The sequence below is a fragment of the Populus nigra genome, chromosome 1 (genome assembly GCF_951802175.1).
Source record: "Populus nigra chromosome 1, ddPopNigr1.1, whole genome shotgun sequence".
Taxonomy (NCBI): Eukaryota; Viridiplantae; Streptophyta; class Magnoliopsida; order Malpighiales; family Salicaceae; genus Populus; species Populus nigra.
Window position 1 is genome coordinate 30,520,314 of NC_084852.1, and position 16,382 is coordinate 30,536,695.

At 30.9% G+C, this 16,382-nt stretch overlaps 1 protein-coding gene across 1 annotated transcript; it reads left to right on the forward strand.

The window, feature by feature from the left end:
* Positions 1-4,884: 4,884 nt before the first annotated feature.
* On the forward strand, positions 4,885-6,984 carry LOC133681010 (transcription factor MYB26-like). Its single transcript, XM_062104091.1, has 3 exons — positions 4,885-5,289; positions 5,605-5,734; positions 5,826-6,984. Exons 1-3 carry the CDS (start codon positions 5,157-5,159, stop codon positions 6,658-6,660), a joined length of 1,098 nt encoding a protein of 365 aa, XP_061960075.1. The 5' UTR covers positions 4,885-5,156; the 3' UTR covers positions 6,661-6,984.
* Positions 6,985-16,382: the final 9,398 nt, after the last annotated feature.

The window sequence follows — 16,382 nt, forward strand, 5'->3', positions numbered from 1 at the left end:
ATTTAAATTTATTAATGTTTTATAATAGAATATTATTAACTAATAATATTTAAAATCAATTATATTCCTTATACTCTTTAAACAGTAATGTCTTATCCAGTTGCCATTTTTAAATATGGGTTCGTCAATATCAAATTTCAATTTTAATATCTATTATACTAATTATGGTTCAACCACATATTATTTCCACTCTCAAATATTCTTTTTGCCCTTTCATGGATCATTTATATATTTTTTCATCCTAAATATTTCATATGCCAATTTATGGCACATTCAAATATTTTTTTCATCTTGGCCCATCTTTACGACCAATTCAAATTTTATATATTAAATTTCACCATTGCAGTCAATTTAATTTTCTCGTTTTACATTTCACTGTTGCAATTCACTTACTTCACAAAATATTAAATTTTGGTCATGGAATCATATTTTTCTTTTTCATATTATTTATCATCCTCATAGGTGTACTTTTCACTTAGCATTCATTTCTTGTCCTATAGGCATAACTCACTCAACATTTATTTTAATAACCGCCCTTATCCAAATGAACTCATTTAAATTTTATAGTCCTTATCTAAACAACTAACTTTAATTAACTTTTGTATCTCTTGCCCAAATAGTTGGCTCATTTAAATTTTTATAGTCCTTGTCCAAATGGCTGACTCTTTAATCAATTTATCAAATCCATTGTTGCGGTTTATTGAAATTCACACATTATTTTTTGATGCTGTGATTGATTACCATTTACATGTAGAGTTAAAAATACAATTTTGCTGACTCTTAAATCAATTTATCAAATCCATTGTTGCGGTCTATTGAAATTCACACATTATTTTTAAAAAATACAAATCATCAAAAAAATTAAGAATGCAAAAATATATACACTAACATCAATATTTATATACAAGAATCTGTTTACCATTAATTTGATATCCAAAAAAAAAATCTAATTAGGACTTACAATTTCTATGTTGTTTTAAAGTTACGAGGGATATACAAATCAGACTAAGAGCCACTTTGACATTGTGGTAGTAGTTGCTTTTTAAAATATTTTTTTGCTTGGAAATGCATTAAAATAATGGTTTATTTTTTATTTTTTAAAATTTATTTTTGACATCAACATATTAAAACAATTTTAAAAAATCATTTTTTTTTGCAAAAACACTTTTGCACTGCAAAAACAAATAGTGCTTAAATCATAAAAACACAAGAAAATGAAAGTAAATTATTCACACCAAACAAATAAACAAATACATATTCATCATACCATGATCAAATTATTATATCTTAGATAAGTAATTTTATTCCCTTCCTCTTAACTCATACAGAGCTTGACAGACCCCAAAATTTTAAACATTCTATCACCGTTTACATAAAAATCAACAACACATTACAAATCATTCAAAGTAGATAAATCAATGTATTGGGGTTCAAGAAAGACCTTTGAAAGCCACTAAATCAACTAGAAACTACTAAAAGTAGTCCGTAGAGGGGCTGGCGTGTGGCTTTCATGCACTGGTATGGGATGAGCTAGGTAATGGCGATATGTGTACTCCATATGTTGACACTATTCCTTTAAAACAAACAACAAATAAATTGATTCTTGGAATGGAAATTTGTTGTAATCTCTAACTTGATTCAATCAGACAAGAAAAAGAAGATGAAGGGAAGCACGATGCTTCTACTGGTTCAATTTGGTGGTGGTTATAGGCTTAGTTGGTCTTTGTGGATCGATGATGGTCACTACTAAAATTTTAAAAGATAGTGATTGTTATGAGTAAACTGGTGTGGATAAAGTTGTTACGATTGTTGTTGCTAGTGCTTATTTGCAACTGGCTACTAGAGTAAGAAGGGATCAGGGTTATTAGGGTTAAGTTGAGAGAGGATTGACTAATGGATAGTTTGTAATGGTGCTGGGCAATTCACAATGAGAATGACCTAATGACTTTCTAGTGGCGGCTGGTAACTAGGTTTTTTCTTTTTAAGGGATGGAGTGGGTTTTATTTTTTTGGTTTTAGTTTATGTCTATTTATTTTTAGGTTTTTTCTCCTATATGATTTTCCAATGTCTAATATGTTTTTATTGGGGTAGGGTTGGCTAATCTATCCCCTATTTATATATGTTGTTAGGTTCCTAATAGAATAGAAAAAATCAAAACATGAAGATTCTTACATTATTTTCTCGTTGAATGAGGATCTCTCTCTATATATGTTTTTTGAGGCATTATTTTTCTTCTCATTTGCATGATCTTCTATTACAATATTTGATCGTCCATCATTTTGGTCCCTTTTATTTCTTGTTTATCCCTAATATTTTTTTAATTATTCTGATATTTTTTATTTTTATTTAAAAAAACATATAAAAAAATCAAAAAATAAGTTATAATAGTTGAAAGCACTACTCAATCAAATCTTTACTTGAAAGTAAATACCATGCCTAAACTCATTTGTTTCCTATTTATGAAGAGCAGGATATATGTGTAAGTTAAAAAATTAAAAAGGATGAAATAAAATATTTTATAAATAATGAGGATCTTTAAGAATTTTATTTAAAAAAAAAAAAACCTTTGAAGGGGCATATTCTGCATGTAGTTCCGCCCATACTCTGACCTAAAGTTGAGTCCGGGTGATGAAGGAGAGGAGCATATACCCTACTTATAGGGGCGGAGCAAGAAGAAAAAAGTAAAGGGGGCCAAATTAAAACAAATATTTTAAAAAGAGTAAAATTTTAATTATTTTACAAAGAGAGAGGATGAGAAAAATTTCCTTGCAGGGGCCCCGGCCCCTGCCAGCCTCCCCTTAACTCCGCCACTGCCTACTTAGACAAATCAATTTAATTTCAGCATATAGAAAGAGCGAAAAAGAAATAAATTGCCACAGATTTGTGGTAACTGTCAATGAAAGAAGCCTTAAGGTTTCCTATGTTAAATGAAGATTTATAGTCTAAACAGTAACATAAATAATGATTTTGGAAACTTTACATGATCATATAGTATGTGCATGCTACGAAGTGTAATATTTGGCATTATTTTTTTTTTTTACAAGCTTTTAATTGAAAACGAAAGTATGGATATTATTTATGTGGCATGGATATATGGTTGCTGGATTTAGGAAGAACATGCGGGCCTGATATCATTTCTCAGAATAGTTATGCATTCTGTGTTTAATCATGAAAACTTTTGGTACATAAACAACATTATTCTATCGACTAAGTCAAATAAATAATGATGAGAATCAATAGTCATGTCATGTCGGAATTTCTTTTGTCCCAACGGGATTCCTCGTGTTGTGTGCGTTTCTCAATTTATAAATAAAATTTTTATGTTTAATCTTTATAGATATAACTTCAATTCAAATCAACTTGCGCAAAATTCTAGCTCGCAGAAAAAGTTTGGTTTCAATAATTGCTTGTGTGTATTGACACCTTTTCTATGCAAGGAAGTGACTTATGCATCCAATCTTAAAAAAAAACTAGACTGTGAGCATAAAGCTTTCACATTCAATTGTTTTTTTTAAAACAAATTCCAACTATACGGAAAAAAATGTATATAAAAGTTAAAATGAAACAAAAAAAAAGATTTTTTACCGAGTGAGATAAGCAATAATAATGAAGTTTACCTTTTGGGTTATTGGGAGACTAAAAGATAAATGTAGTACATAATCATCCCTAGTTACATTATAATTATGAAAAATCAAAATATTAGAATTTAAGTCACACTTTAAAAAAAAAATCAAATATACAATCATGGAAGAAGCTTGTGTGTAGAAATGATATCAAAGTTAAATCCAGTGTAGAATTATGTATTGAATTTTTTTACATGATAGAGATATTCTCTATAGAGCTTATTTTAAGTTGTTTTTCAGATGATAATAAAAATACATATCCTAAATTGGTCTGATATATTTCAAAACTTAATAGATTTTGTTTTGGAATCTATAAAATTAAAGAATAAATAATTTTTTTTAACAACGAAACCCTTGAAAGAAGTGGAAGAAGAAAAAAATAAATTAAAGTCTTAGGTTTAGGTTAAGAAGAAGATTTGGTAAGAGAAGGATTTATAATTAATTAAGTGTCGAGCAATCTAGTATTAGCTAACAGGAGATTACTTCAATTCCACGCTTATGATCCTCCTGTTCTGCATGTGTATAGGTAGGATTGATTTGATGGTTTAGTTACTACTAAGTCAAATGTTCATTAAATTTGTCACCTAAGCTTAGCTAGCTAGCTAGTAGTTGAGAAGAGTGCAAACCTCTGGTAAAAGAGTTTTAACTTTTAAGGTTGCACTTATTGAAGAGAAAATCTATAAGAAACATTTTCTTTTTGCAAGGAGTGTTATACCTATTCAATTATGTAATATATATAGTAATAGTTATTTTTTAAAATGTATTTTTCTTGAAAATAAATTAAAATAAAATAGTTTTTATTTTTTAAAATTTATTTTTGACAACTTCATATATTAAAACAATCTAAAAATATTAAAATAAAGTTTAAAACTTTTGAAAATTCTAGTCGAAACGTTGTACCAAATACCCTTTTAAAAAATCTTAAACAACATTAGTGTATTCCATCTTAATTCACTAATCCAATGGTAAGCCAGAGAGGCAACCAAGGAATTTTGTAGTTTGAAGCAATCACAATAGCGAGATGATTCTCTCTAATCATAATGGCGTCAATTGATTTCATGCAAGCATGGAAGGTCCACAGATACTGAAACATTGATCTTATCTGACTGGTCGATAAATCCAAAGTGGGACCTGTCAAGGAAACGGGACCCACCCACGTCGCATGTGTGACACGCGTGGAGGGAAAGAGCCCATCCCTGAATGATCCTCCCATTATAAGCCATACAGCTCTTACAAGAGGATGCAGCAGCTTTTAGCCTTTTGCCCACAAACCCTAACTGGGCCACCATGGTACCGCTCTCCACATTAAATTCTTCCACAGACCACTCAGTCAGTGAACTCACACTCTGATATCTCTCTTCACTATCTCTCAGTTTTTATGATTTCTCCATGCATTTTTCCTCTCCATTTCCTTTCTAACAACCCTTACTCTCTCTGCCTCTAGCTTTTCGCTTTTAAATAAACATTACACAAGACTTATTTCGGTCTGTCATTACTGCTTTTAGAGTGAGTGTGTGTGAGAGAGATAGAGAGATGGGACATCACTCATGCTGTAATAAACAGAAAGTTAAGAGAGGTCTATGGTCGCCTGAGGAAGATGAGAAGCTCGCCAACTACATTTCGACATATGGTCATGGTTGCTGGAGCTCAGTTCCTAAACTTGCAGGTTTTTATTTAATTAATAGTATCTTTCCGTGTCTTTCTCACACACACGCACACAGCATGCTGGTCATCCACAAAAGATTGTTTCTTGAATAACATTAATTGGTGTCCGTGTCTTGTTTTCTATTTCATGATCATGTTTGCATTTCCTAGCTTCTATATATGCTTCGATTTCCCTTTAAAGTATAGACGTTGCAGAGGTTTTTTTTGGGTGCATGAGCTGGGTTTTTGGATTAATTCTAGAACTGTATTAATTTGATTCTCTTCTTCTTCTTCTTCTTCAATTCGTTGTTTTCTTTTGCCTTATTCTTGGGTGCAGGTCTGCAGAGATGTGGAAAGAGCTGCAGACTAAGATGGATAAATTATCTAAGACCTGACCTAAAACGTGGAAGCTTCTCTCCTCAAGAAGCAGCACTTATCATCGAACTCCATAGTATTCTAGGCAACAGGTATATTACCCACTGGTATAAAAATCATATATCTTTCCTGTCGTTCACATTTATTCATGCAATTATAAACTCGTTATTTCCTACTGGACAGATGGGCACAGATAGCTAAGCACCTACCAGGAAGAACAGATAATGAGGTGAAGAACTTTTGGAATTCAAGTATCAAGAAGAAGCTCATTTCTCATGATCAAGTTCCTGCTTTAGCCGCCTTCACTGATTATATTGTCCACAATTCGAGCGTTCCTGAGGAAGCTTTCCTCTCTCTGAATGCAAACCCTAATCTCATCCTGACTGCTCATCATCATGATCATCACCAGCTCTACCTCCCCTCACCAACCTCAATTCTACAAAGTTTTGGCCATGGAGATTTCAAACTCAACCAACCCAATAATTACAATGTTGATTTGCCTCATTTGTCACCTGCAACTCCCTTAATCCCACCCCCTCTAAATGATAATTCATCTTCATTTGACCCAGGGTGGTCATTGCCTTATCTACCTCAACACATCGATCAAAACCAAGAAGATCATCATCAAAGTTTGAGCAATGGGGCAATTCCAGTGCATTATATTGGAGAGAAAGTTGTTACTCATGATCAGAGTACTGCAACAATGTCTTATGACAATCAATCTATGATGGTGTCTATGATGCCAAAACTTTTTGAGATCATTGAAGGAAATGTTTGCCGCATGCCACCTTCATCTGAATCACAGAACACAGTTCACGACCCACTTGCTAGACTTTCAAGTCTGCCATCTGGGCCGTATCCAGTACATGAAGTGGCAACCAGTCAATTGGAGTCCATCGATGCAATCATGTCATCACTGTCAGCATACTCCTCCTCCTCATCATCATCATCATTATCACCATTTTCAAGTAGTCAATTTGTTGCAAACCCCCATCTTCCTTCTAGCTGGGATGCCTAGAAATGGGTATGTCTAGGGAATGTTTAGGTATTTTGTATGGTATTCATTTGATATAGTGCATGCATTTGTTTCCTGAAATATGCATAAGATAGGTAAAGCGAACTTTTATTGGAAAACCTAAATGTTACTTGTTCAGGTTCTTCTGCAAGTAATGCTTGCTGAGGTTTCATTTCATAAATATATCTACCCTCTTTCACATGTTTCTCTCCTAAAATATTTGCATACAGCAGGTTATTGTTCCATGTATTGAAGAAGGAACAGTATTCTAAATCTGCATATTACTAATGAATTTCCCTGTGAAGTACCTTCTTTTATTAATTATTGCTATCACTTAATTCCCAAGTTAAGTACCTTATTTTGTTAATTAGTTCTTCTCTCTGTCTTTAATTCTCTCTCTGGTCTCTGTCTTTCCTTTAACAATCAAAGATGGAGACATTAAGCAATATATAGTAAACTCATATACGCCCAAATGTATATTCATTCATTCAGATGCCAACTTTGGGGAATTTCTATTATTATGGAATGCTGCAGGTGACCACAACAGTGATATGGTGTGACAAGCAAATTTACTATATATTTTTTTAATAATTAGGTAAAATTGTAATATATGTTGATTTATTTCTTTTTCCAAGAAAAAAATTGTTGTTTTCCCTTAATTAATTATTCATGAGATTAAACTTAATAGTTCCAATTCAAATTCAAAGGGAAATAAGAAGACGAAAAGGAAATGCTATGCGCTTACTTAATGTTTGCAACGTGCTTCATAGAAATTTGGTGTGTTATAGTCTAATGAGATTGGTGTGTTATGCCATATGGGAATTGTTGCAACCGACACCAGACATTGCAGCGAACCCATAAAAATAAAAGGGTTTTTTTTTTATTTTATGTTTGAAAAATAGAGTAAAAGTGAAAAGAAAAGTTATTATTTAGTATTATAGTCATTCAAAACCCTAACAAATCTTTAGATATTAAGATATTATGTTAGTTATGCTTAGAGAAAAACACCACCCTTTTTGTATCTTTTCATTTGAAAGGTTACCGTTATTTGTGTTTTTCTAAGTAGCTCTATTTATAAAATTCTAACCTTATTCGCAATTTACTTAAAACTTGATGTTGGTCCCTAAAAATAGAAGATTTGTTAAAAAATAATGTAATCTCTAAAATTGAAGATTTCAAAAATAATTTATTTGAACAAAAAAAATTTAAGATATTAATTCCTATGAGTAGGAAATTTAATCAATTTTTAAATTTTAACAAATATTTTTTAACATTAATCCAAGAGGAGATTTTGTTAAGTTAGAAATTTTGTATATATAAAAAAAGATATTAATCCCTATTTTGTAGGATATTTTCTTAAAATAAGAATTTTATTAAAATCATGACATTAATCTCTATTTTATAGGAGATTTCATTGAAATTGAGCTTTTTATAAAATCATAACATTAATCCCTACTTTGTAGGAGATTCCATGAAGTTGAAAGTTTTATAAAAAAAATGGTGACATTAATCCCTAATAATGGAGATTTCATCGAAGTTGGGATATTTATAAAATCATGATGTTAATCTCTAATCATAAAAGATTTCATCAAAATTATTAAAAACAAGTGTTGGACCTGTATAGATGGTGAAAAAGAGCTTTGGCCTACTTTGACTAACATGACTAGCAGGGTGACTATTTGGGCCTATGTCAGGTCATGTTGATCCAACCTGAGTCCGCTTACCATGAAAGAAGATAAATTATCACAACACAAAAATTAAATATCTGCACCAAAAAAAAATGATTTTCATAAAAAAAAATTATCCTCGTAAAATTATCACTACAACATATTTATATTTGCTCATGAATCAACAATCATACCGCCCCTAAAATAAATTATACCCAAATTGCATTTACACAAATTTAATTATGTACATAAAATGTATAATCAAATCAAATATCTGACAAATCATTTGCACATAAACACCTACAAACAAAATGCATAATAAATCAAATATCTGACAAATTGCCCAAAAAATTTAATAAATTAAATTATTTAAGATTAGAATCAACCTTAAGGGAGCCAAAATAAGTTGGAGAAGCCGCAAGAAATAAGAGAGAAAGGGGGGCACATGGAAGCTACTTGCAGCCATGAAGGTGGTGCGTGGAGGAGACGCTCCGGTGACTTGAGCAGTGTGCAACCTATTTGATTAGGTAGCCTTCTTCATCCTCTTCATGTATGTGTTGGCAATGTACTTTCACATTCTCCAAGAAGGTAGATTTGCTTCGTTGAAGTTTAACTTTCTTTCATTTTTTTCGTCTTCTCTCTCGCGATCCTCTCTCTACTATCTATTTTTTACAAGTGGCTAATTGATCTGTTAGTTAATAGCAGTTGTGCAGTTGATGAAAGTTAGTGGTTTGGTTGAGAAACCGCTTAAAAAATAAGAGAGATAGGTCATTGATTTGAATTTAAAGGTTGTTGGTCGTCACAATAAGATTTGTGTGTGTTAACTGTGATTTGATGGGAAAGGGAGCAATCATGGTGGAAGGTAAAGCAATGGTCAATGGTGGTGAGAGGTGGTCATTGATGATTGTTGGTTATGAGAAAGATGAAAGGGCACTAGAATTTCAAGATTCTCTTATGTTTTTTAGGAAGGTGAAGGGTTTCTGTGTTTTTGATGAAAAGTCAAGTTCTTTTCTTTGTGTGGATAGGCTGGTTGTTAGGGAAAGAGGATGACAATTTGTTTTTGTAGGTTGTGGCTATGTTAGGAATAAAGGATTATGTTTTTTTTATGTGGGAGAGAGTGGGTCTCCCATGTTTATTTTTTGGTATTCTGTTTTTAGTGGATCTCTTCCTTTTAGCCAAGATATTTTGGTATTTATAGGCCAAATATTTTGTCCTTTCCTTTCAATTTCTTGGTCCCCAAGCAACTTAGTTTCACTTTGATCCCTTATTTTTCTCCTTTGTGCTTTTGGTCCATTTACTCTTATTCTTTTTTTTTTGTACTTTGAGTTTTTAAAAAGAAAATAATGTCAACATCAATTTGATAAGAAACATCAATTAAGCACTTTAGAATGGACGCATTGATACTTGAATGAATCGAAAGCATAATTTTAATTTTGGAATTTTTTGAAAAGATGTTGAAAATCATGAAAATTGTGTGAATACATCAAAAATATATTTCGTTTGCTTTTTTTGTTGCTTTTCTCCTTTTTAAAAAAAATATTTTGAAACGGTAGTCAAAATTAGGTTATGACAGTTTCCCATGTCTTTATGCTTATAGTACAATGTTTTATAGAAGGCGTTGTATAGTAAGCTTATAAAGAAAAAGATAAGGATGCTTCGAAATGGGTTAAAAAGTTTTTTACAAAAATAAAAGTTTTCAAACCGATATTTTAAAATTATGTTATTTGGAGAGACAACCTACATGTTTGTGAATAATATAGAAAAGTTTCAAAATGATCTCATTTGTCCAAGTGACCTACCTTTTTGTGAAAAATGCAATGATTTTTTGGAAAGATCTTATTTTTTTAGGTGACTTATTTGTTTTTTTTTATGAAAAATTCAAAAATATTTCAAAAATAGTCTCATTGTTTGGGTGAACTACTTTTTTTTTATGAAAAATTCAAAAGTTTTTAAAAAATGATCTCATTCTTTAGCTAACCCACCTATTTCTTTTTTATGAAAAACATATAGATTTTTCAAAATGATCCCATTCTCCAGGAGACCTACCTGTTTTATGAAAAATTCAAAAAACTTTTAAAGATCTCATTCTCCAGGAGACTTGCATGTTTTGAAATTCATAGATTTTTCAAAATGAGCTCATTCTTTAGGTGACCTACTTGTTTTGTGTGAAACAATAAAATATTTTTAAAAAATGATCTCATTCTTTCGGTGACCTACCCTTTTTTTTGTGAAAAGTCCAAACATTTTTAAAAATAGTTTCATTCCTCAAGTGACCTACTTGTTTCTTATGAAAAACTCAAAAGATTTTTCAAAAATGGTCTCATTCTTTAGGTGACCTACCTATTTTTTTGTGAAAAACTCAAAAAAAAAATAAATTAAAATGGTCTCATTCTCTAAGTGACCTACTTGTTTTGTAAAAAACCAAAGATTTTTTAAAATGATTTCATTATTCCAGGCGACCTGCCTGTTTGAAAAATTCAAAGATATTTTAAAAGTATTTTGAAGTATGACCATTTAGAAAGATGACCTTCCTTAGTGGATTGGAAATGACTTACCTGGCTATAGGATTTGGTTGACTATGTCTTGATCGCAAGGTTGAGTTTGAATTTTTTTGATAGTAGGGTTTAGAGTTCTTTTATGATTATAGTGTTAAGTTTCCTGATTGTAAAGCTTAAAGCTAGAACTTTTTGATGGCAGGTTTAAAAATGAATATTTCCTGATGGCAGGGTAAACTCATCTTCCTAGTTGTAGGGTTGAATTTATTTTTCCTGATTACAGGGTTAAACTCATATTCCTTATTACAGGGTTGAATCTCTTTTTCATAATTGCAGGGTTAAAATTGATACTTCCTTTTGATAAAGTTGATTTTTTTCTCTGATTGCATGATTGAATTTTTTTCTCCTGATTATAAGGTTAAAAGTTGATAGTTCCTGATAGAAGGGTTAAAACTGGATATTTCCTTATTATAGGGTTAAAACTACTTTTCTAATGGTATGATTGGATTTCCTGATTATAGGGCTATAATTCAAAATTCTTGATGACATGGTTCTTCTTCTTCTTGATTATAGGGCTTAAAACTGGCACTTCATGATGTCTTTTTCCTAATTAGAAGGGTTTAAAATTGGCATTTTCCAATGAGAGGGTTGCACTCATCTTCCTGATTATAGGGTTAAATTTTTTTTTTCTAATTACAGGGTTGGATTGTTTTTTCCTAATTGCAAGGTTGAAAACTAGTACTTTCTGATGGTAGGGTTAAAAATAGATACTTTCTTATGAAAAGACTAAAATCCTTTCCTAATGATAGGATTGGATTTCCTAATTCGAAGGTTAAAACTTATAATTCCTTATGTCAGGGTTCTTCTTCCTAATTTCAGGGTTAAAACCAAGAAGTCCTTATGACAAGGTTATTCTTCTTCCTAATAACAAGGTTAAATATTTTCTTGCTATCATGTCTCAAGCAAGGTTGTCAATTCCATTCTGTTTCGTCCAGAATGGCCAAAACATTTCATACCAATTAAAAAAACAAAACAATTCTCATCTCATTTTAAATCTCGGTCTGTTCCAGATTTTCTGGATAAATTTCGGTTAGAAGCCATTGAATCAAACCCAAACTTTAACTTATTTTAACCAAAACAAATCCTAAAAATACCATATAAATATTAATAACTCCATTTTCAACTACAAAATAATCTTTAATCAATCTAAAAAAAAATCAAACAAAAAAATTAATAATAATATGGTCAAAGGGCAAATTCATCTTCATTGAACTCCCTCTTCTAACAAACCTTCATTGACACCAATATCTATTACATTCCTTCCATTTCTTTGGTTGAATTTAACATGAGTTTCTCATCTTTTTTATAAAATGTTAAGAGATCAAAAAATCATTCTTCACTAATATCACAATAAAAATATATTTTGCAATACGATTATAATATAAAAATCACTAGACTATTTCTTCTTATCCTTAAGAGAAGCATGATCTCCTCGTGATATTGAATGAGTAAACTGAAGGGAATTTAAAGGGGGTGCAAAAATAAAACTTATAGTTTAATTAAGGGTTAAAAAATTATTAATTGGGTGATGTTCGTGTGTTAACCAAAATGTGACACACAGATTCCAACTCCCTCTACCTTCGTTTAAGAATTAACTGTCGTTGTGTTTTGACATGAATGGCTTGTGTGGCTTCCCTTTCTCTTTTAGAAGGGAAAATTTCAGGTTTGATTTATGTTTCTTTTATGTTAAAACATTTTACTTTCATAATATTTTGGTATTTTGTTTAAGTTGAATTACTTTAAGTTAAAGTTTTATTTAATCTTGACTATTTAGGAATATTTTAAATTTTAAAATTATATTTGTTTGACATTGTGTTTGTATTGCATAATTTATAATTAATTTATCTTGAATTTGAATTATGTTTGTTAAATTATATATATATATATATATATATATGTGTGTGTGTGTGTGTGTGTGTGTGTGTGTGTGTGTGTGTGTGTGTGTGTGTGTGTGTGTGAATAGTACAATCCCGAAACAGCACGCCAAAACACTTTGAAACCGAAACATTTCATTCCAATTGATAAAACAAAACACCTACCGAAATGGAATTGACAACCTTGGTCTCAAGGATAACTTCTTTTTTTATTTTATTTTGGTTTATCATAGCTTTGTTGAACTCCATTGATTATTTTTCTTGTAAATTAATTAAAAAAACATTATGTAATATTTTAGAGTTAGATGATATGTATGCATCCTTACTGATTTGAAATGTAGGTCCCTCTTCTCTTTAGTGATCCTTTTTTTTTAAATTATGGCAAGGGTTACTATTTCTTGATTCAACCTTTTCTGGTTGCTTGATTCACTAGCTCACTTGAATTTTCCATGTGTAAATCTCCTGCTCGAATGTAAGTGCATAACTTGGGCTTTTTTTAATAGTGACCATTGCCCTATTGTTTTCTACAAGATTTTTTTTTTGTTATATTGACCATTCAGAAAGGACCAACTGCTTTTTCTAAATCTTGACTTTTCCCCTAGCCTAATTATACCCCTAAGTGTGGTATTGTTGCACCAATACCCACTCATTATCTGGAAAGCCGATGCCTCGTTACTCATAATTTCTAAAAGAGTTCTTCATATCACCTAATACCATGGATTGTTTCAAACTAAATTTCCTTTTGTTGCTCTAGTTGTATGGTCCTTTTGGCAATAATCAAAAAGCACTTGTACGGTAACATAATATGACTATTATATTACCATAAGATTCTTTAAGCTGAATGACCCTCATCTAACCTAGATATGCTCGTCCTTCTATAAATTATGAAAAAGAAAGCATGCATCATCATTTTTTTTAATCAAAAACTTTGCAAAATCAGTCATTGAAATTTTTTCAAGAAATTATTTTTTTAAGACCACTTTATAAATTTTACTGATTGTATCTTTATATGTCTCACAATCGGTATAAAATCACTAAGATGTAAATTGAAAAGTATTTCTTTAGTTGAGACCCAAGGTATATCTTTCAACACTATGATGCAATTTTACTAGTATTTTATTGACGATTGATGAGGTATAGGCTAAGAAAGCAATGTTAGCTCAAAATTGGGCCATTAATAGCTCAAATGAATTTTTTAAAATCTTGACTTTGTTGTATTTTGACATTAGAAGTTATTCCAATTTAAGCTTAAAACAATTTTATTTTAAATTTCTTGCAACTCCCTCAGAATTTTTTATTCTTTAGGTAAAGGATAATTTACTTTATTATGTTGATAAGATTGAAACTGGTGAAGGTACATGATGGAGTGATCCTTTGTCTTAGAGGTTTCAAATTCAAGAGGCTCGAGTGAAAGCTCAAGATCTAACAAAATTTTTTTGTCTTTTTTTGAGTATTAATTTTTTTAGCATGAATAATAACGTGTAGTTTATTTGTTATTTCACGACTCTTGTGAAAAAGTCTTTTGCTTTTTTAGAGCACTATTTATTGATCTAAGTTACTTATTTGCTTAATTAGAAATGACTTTTAAGGGCAAGTAATGCAAGCTAATGTTTTTTACTATAAAAGTAAGGGATTCATAAGGTCAATGAGTATTTCAAGGTTCTAAAGACCTAGGACATTGCCATCTGTTTGACTCATTATATCTTTCAATATTTTTTATATTTTTTTATTTTGTCGTATTTCCTTTTTTGATTTGCCCTTGATGATTGCTTTGGTGGGACATCCTCATTTTATTTTGACTTTGACTTTGTCTTCTTTTTTTAATTTGGGCATACCACCTAGTGTTTGAGTTTCTCGGGCTCCTTTTCTTTTTAGTTTTCTCATGGCTTTTCATCAACTCTTCATCTTTGAAATTTTTATCTACTCCTAGCATAGGGTATGATCTTAGTCAAGTTTTTCATGATGAAAAATACATTCACGTTCAAATAAGAACCACAAAGGGTATATTCAATTTTTGAATGTGAAATAGATAAACAAAGATGGCACTCCATCACTTCATAAGTGATTTAAGTTTGATAAATTTGGACCTTGTTTAATATAATGGTTCGATTTATAAAGAACTGCGTTTCGTGAGTCTATGACTATTGAATCCACTACATATCATTCTAAATATAGTTAAAACATAGCTCAAGAGACATGGTGTGTGGTAACTATAGGTTTTCCAATTTTATGTTTTTTTGTTCAAGTTTGTTAGTCACCTCAAAGTGGGAATTGCTTGATTAATTTGTTTTCCAACCCATGAACAAGATAACAAAATATTATTGTAGCCTATATTGAGTTATTTCTAAAATAAAAAAGCATGTTTGATTTTTCAGGATTATCTTGGCCAAGGGTTTTCACAAGACCAATTTAGTCACAATATTTTAAACAGTTTTATGGGATCATACAGAGTTGTGAAAGTTAATTTTATAAGTCTTAAAAGGGTTGGGATTTCTTCTCTAGCACCTCGTAAGACAGGCCTTGGGGTTCTACCATTTTTACCATTATATTTATCCAATCATGGACAATAATAAAATGCCAAGTATTACTTTTATAAAAACATTGTTTGATTTCAAAATAATAGAGAGATAAAGAAAAGATATATTTTATTAAAAAGATGTGATGTGATCCCAAAACTCAAGGAGAACATATGATTTTGATATTTTTTAGAAAAGAAAAAAATGGCAATGTTCAATGACACTAGGGTTAACAATGCAACAATCTTTTTTGGGTCAGCTTCCTTACCAACACCATTTTTTTTATCAACAACCAAATATGAGATTCGATTTATGTGCCATTTACCCTTAAATTCTATGGGACAAAGGTGAAGGAAGCTGCTTGTATAGGTGTAGGTTAGACAGTAACTATAGGCTATGTCAATGGTCCCTCTCATAATTATTTGGATTGTAGATTTTGTTCAAGCATACTAGCGAGCCTAGCGAACTATCCCTTGGTATTGTCCATCTCTCTTTAATGGTGGGTTTCCAACTATGCTGTCTCTTCATTCTCTATAAGTCTCTTTTCAGAGTTGAGTGTTATGGATTATAAGGGATTGTTTTAAAGGGACTTATATTTGAACTTTTATGGACTAAATATGCAAAAATGAAAAAAAATGAAAAAAAGGATTCAAAATACCAGATTTTATACATACTCGTTATTTATTTTTGTCCTAAAAGTGTTTTTCCTATTAGGTAAGATCTAGCTCACAAGGGTTTAAGCTTAGCTTGTCTATTCCTATAGATTTTTCAAGCTCCTAGATTGCCCGAACTACTAGTGGGTAACCTGGTCTCTTAACCTTATACATTCAAGTTTAGGAGAGACTTCACAATACCATGTACATAGGGTGGTCTTCAATCTGGGTAAGAGTTCAACTGAGCATTAGCAGACACGAGTCACATTTACCATATGAATCTCCTTTTCTAATCCTAGAAAGGACAAGCTCAAGTTAAGAGCTTTTGTGGTTTATAATGAGGTGTGTAAAAACTTAGATAAATAATCATGTATGCATATGCAATCCAGCATGTAACATAAATGCAATAAATTAAATTGCATGAATTAAATATAAACAATGTGAATAAAATAAATGCTCA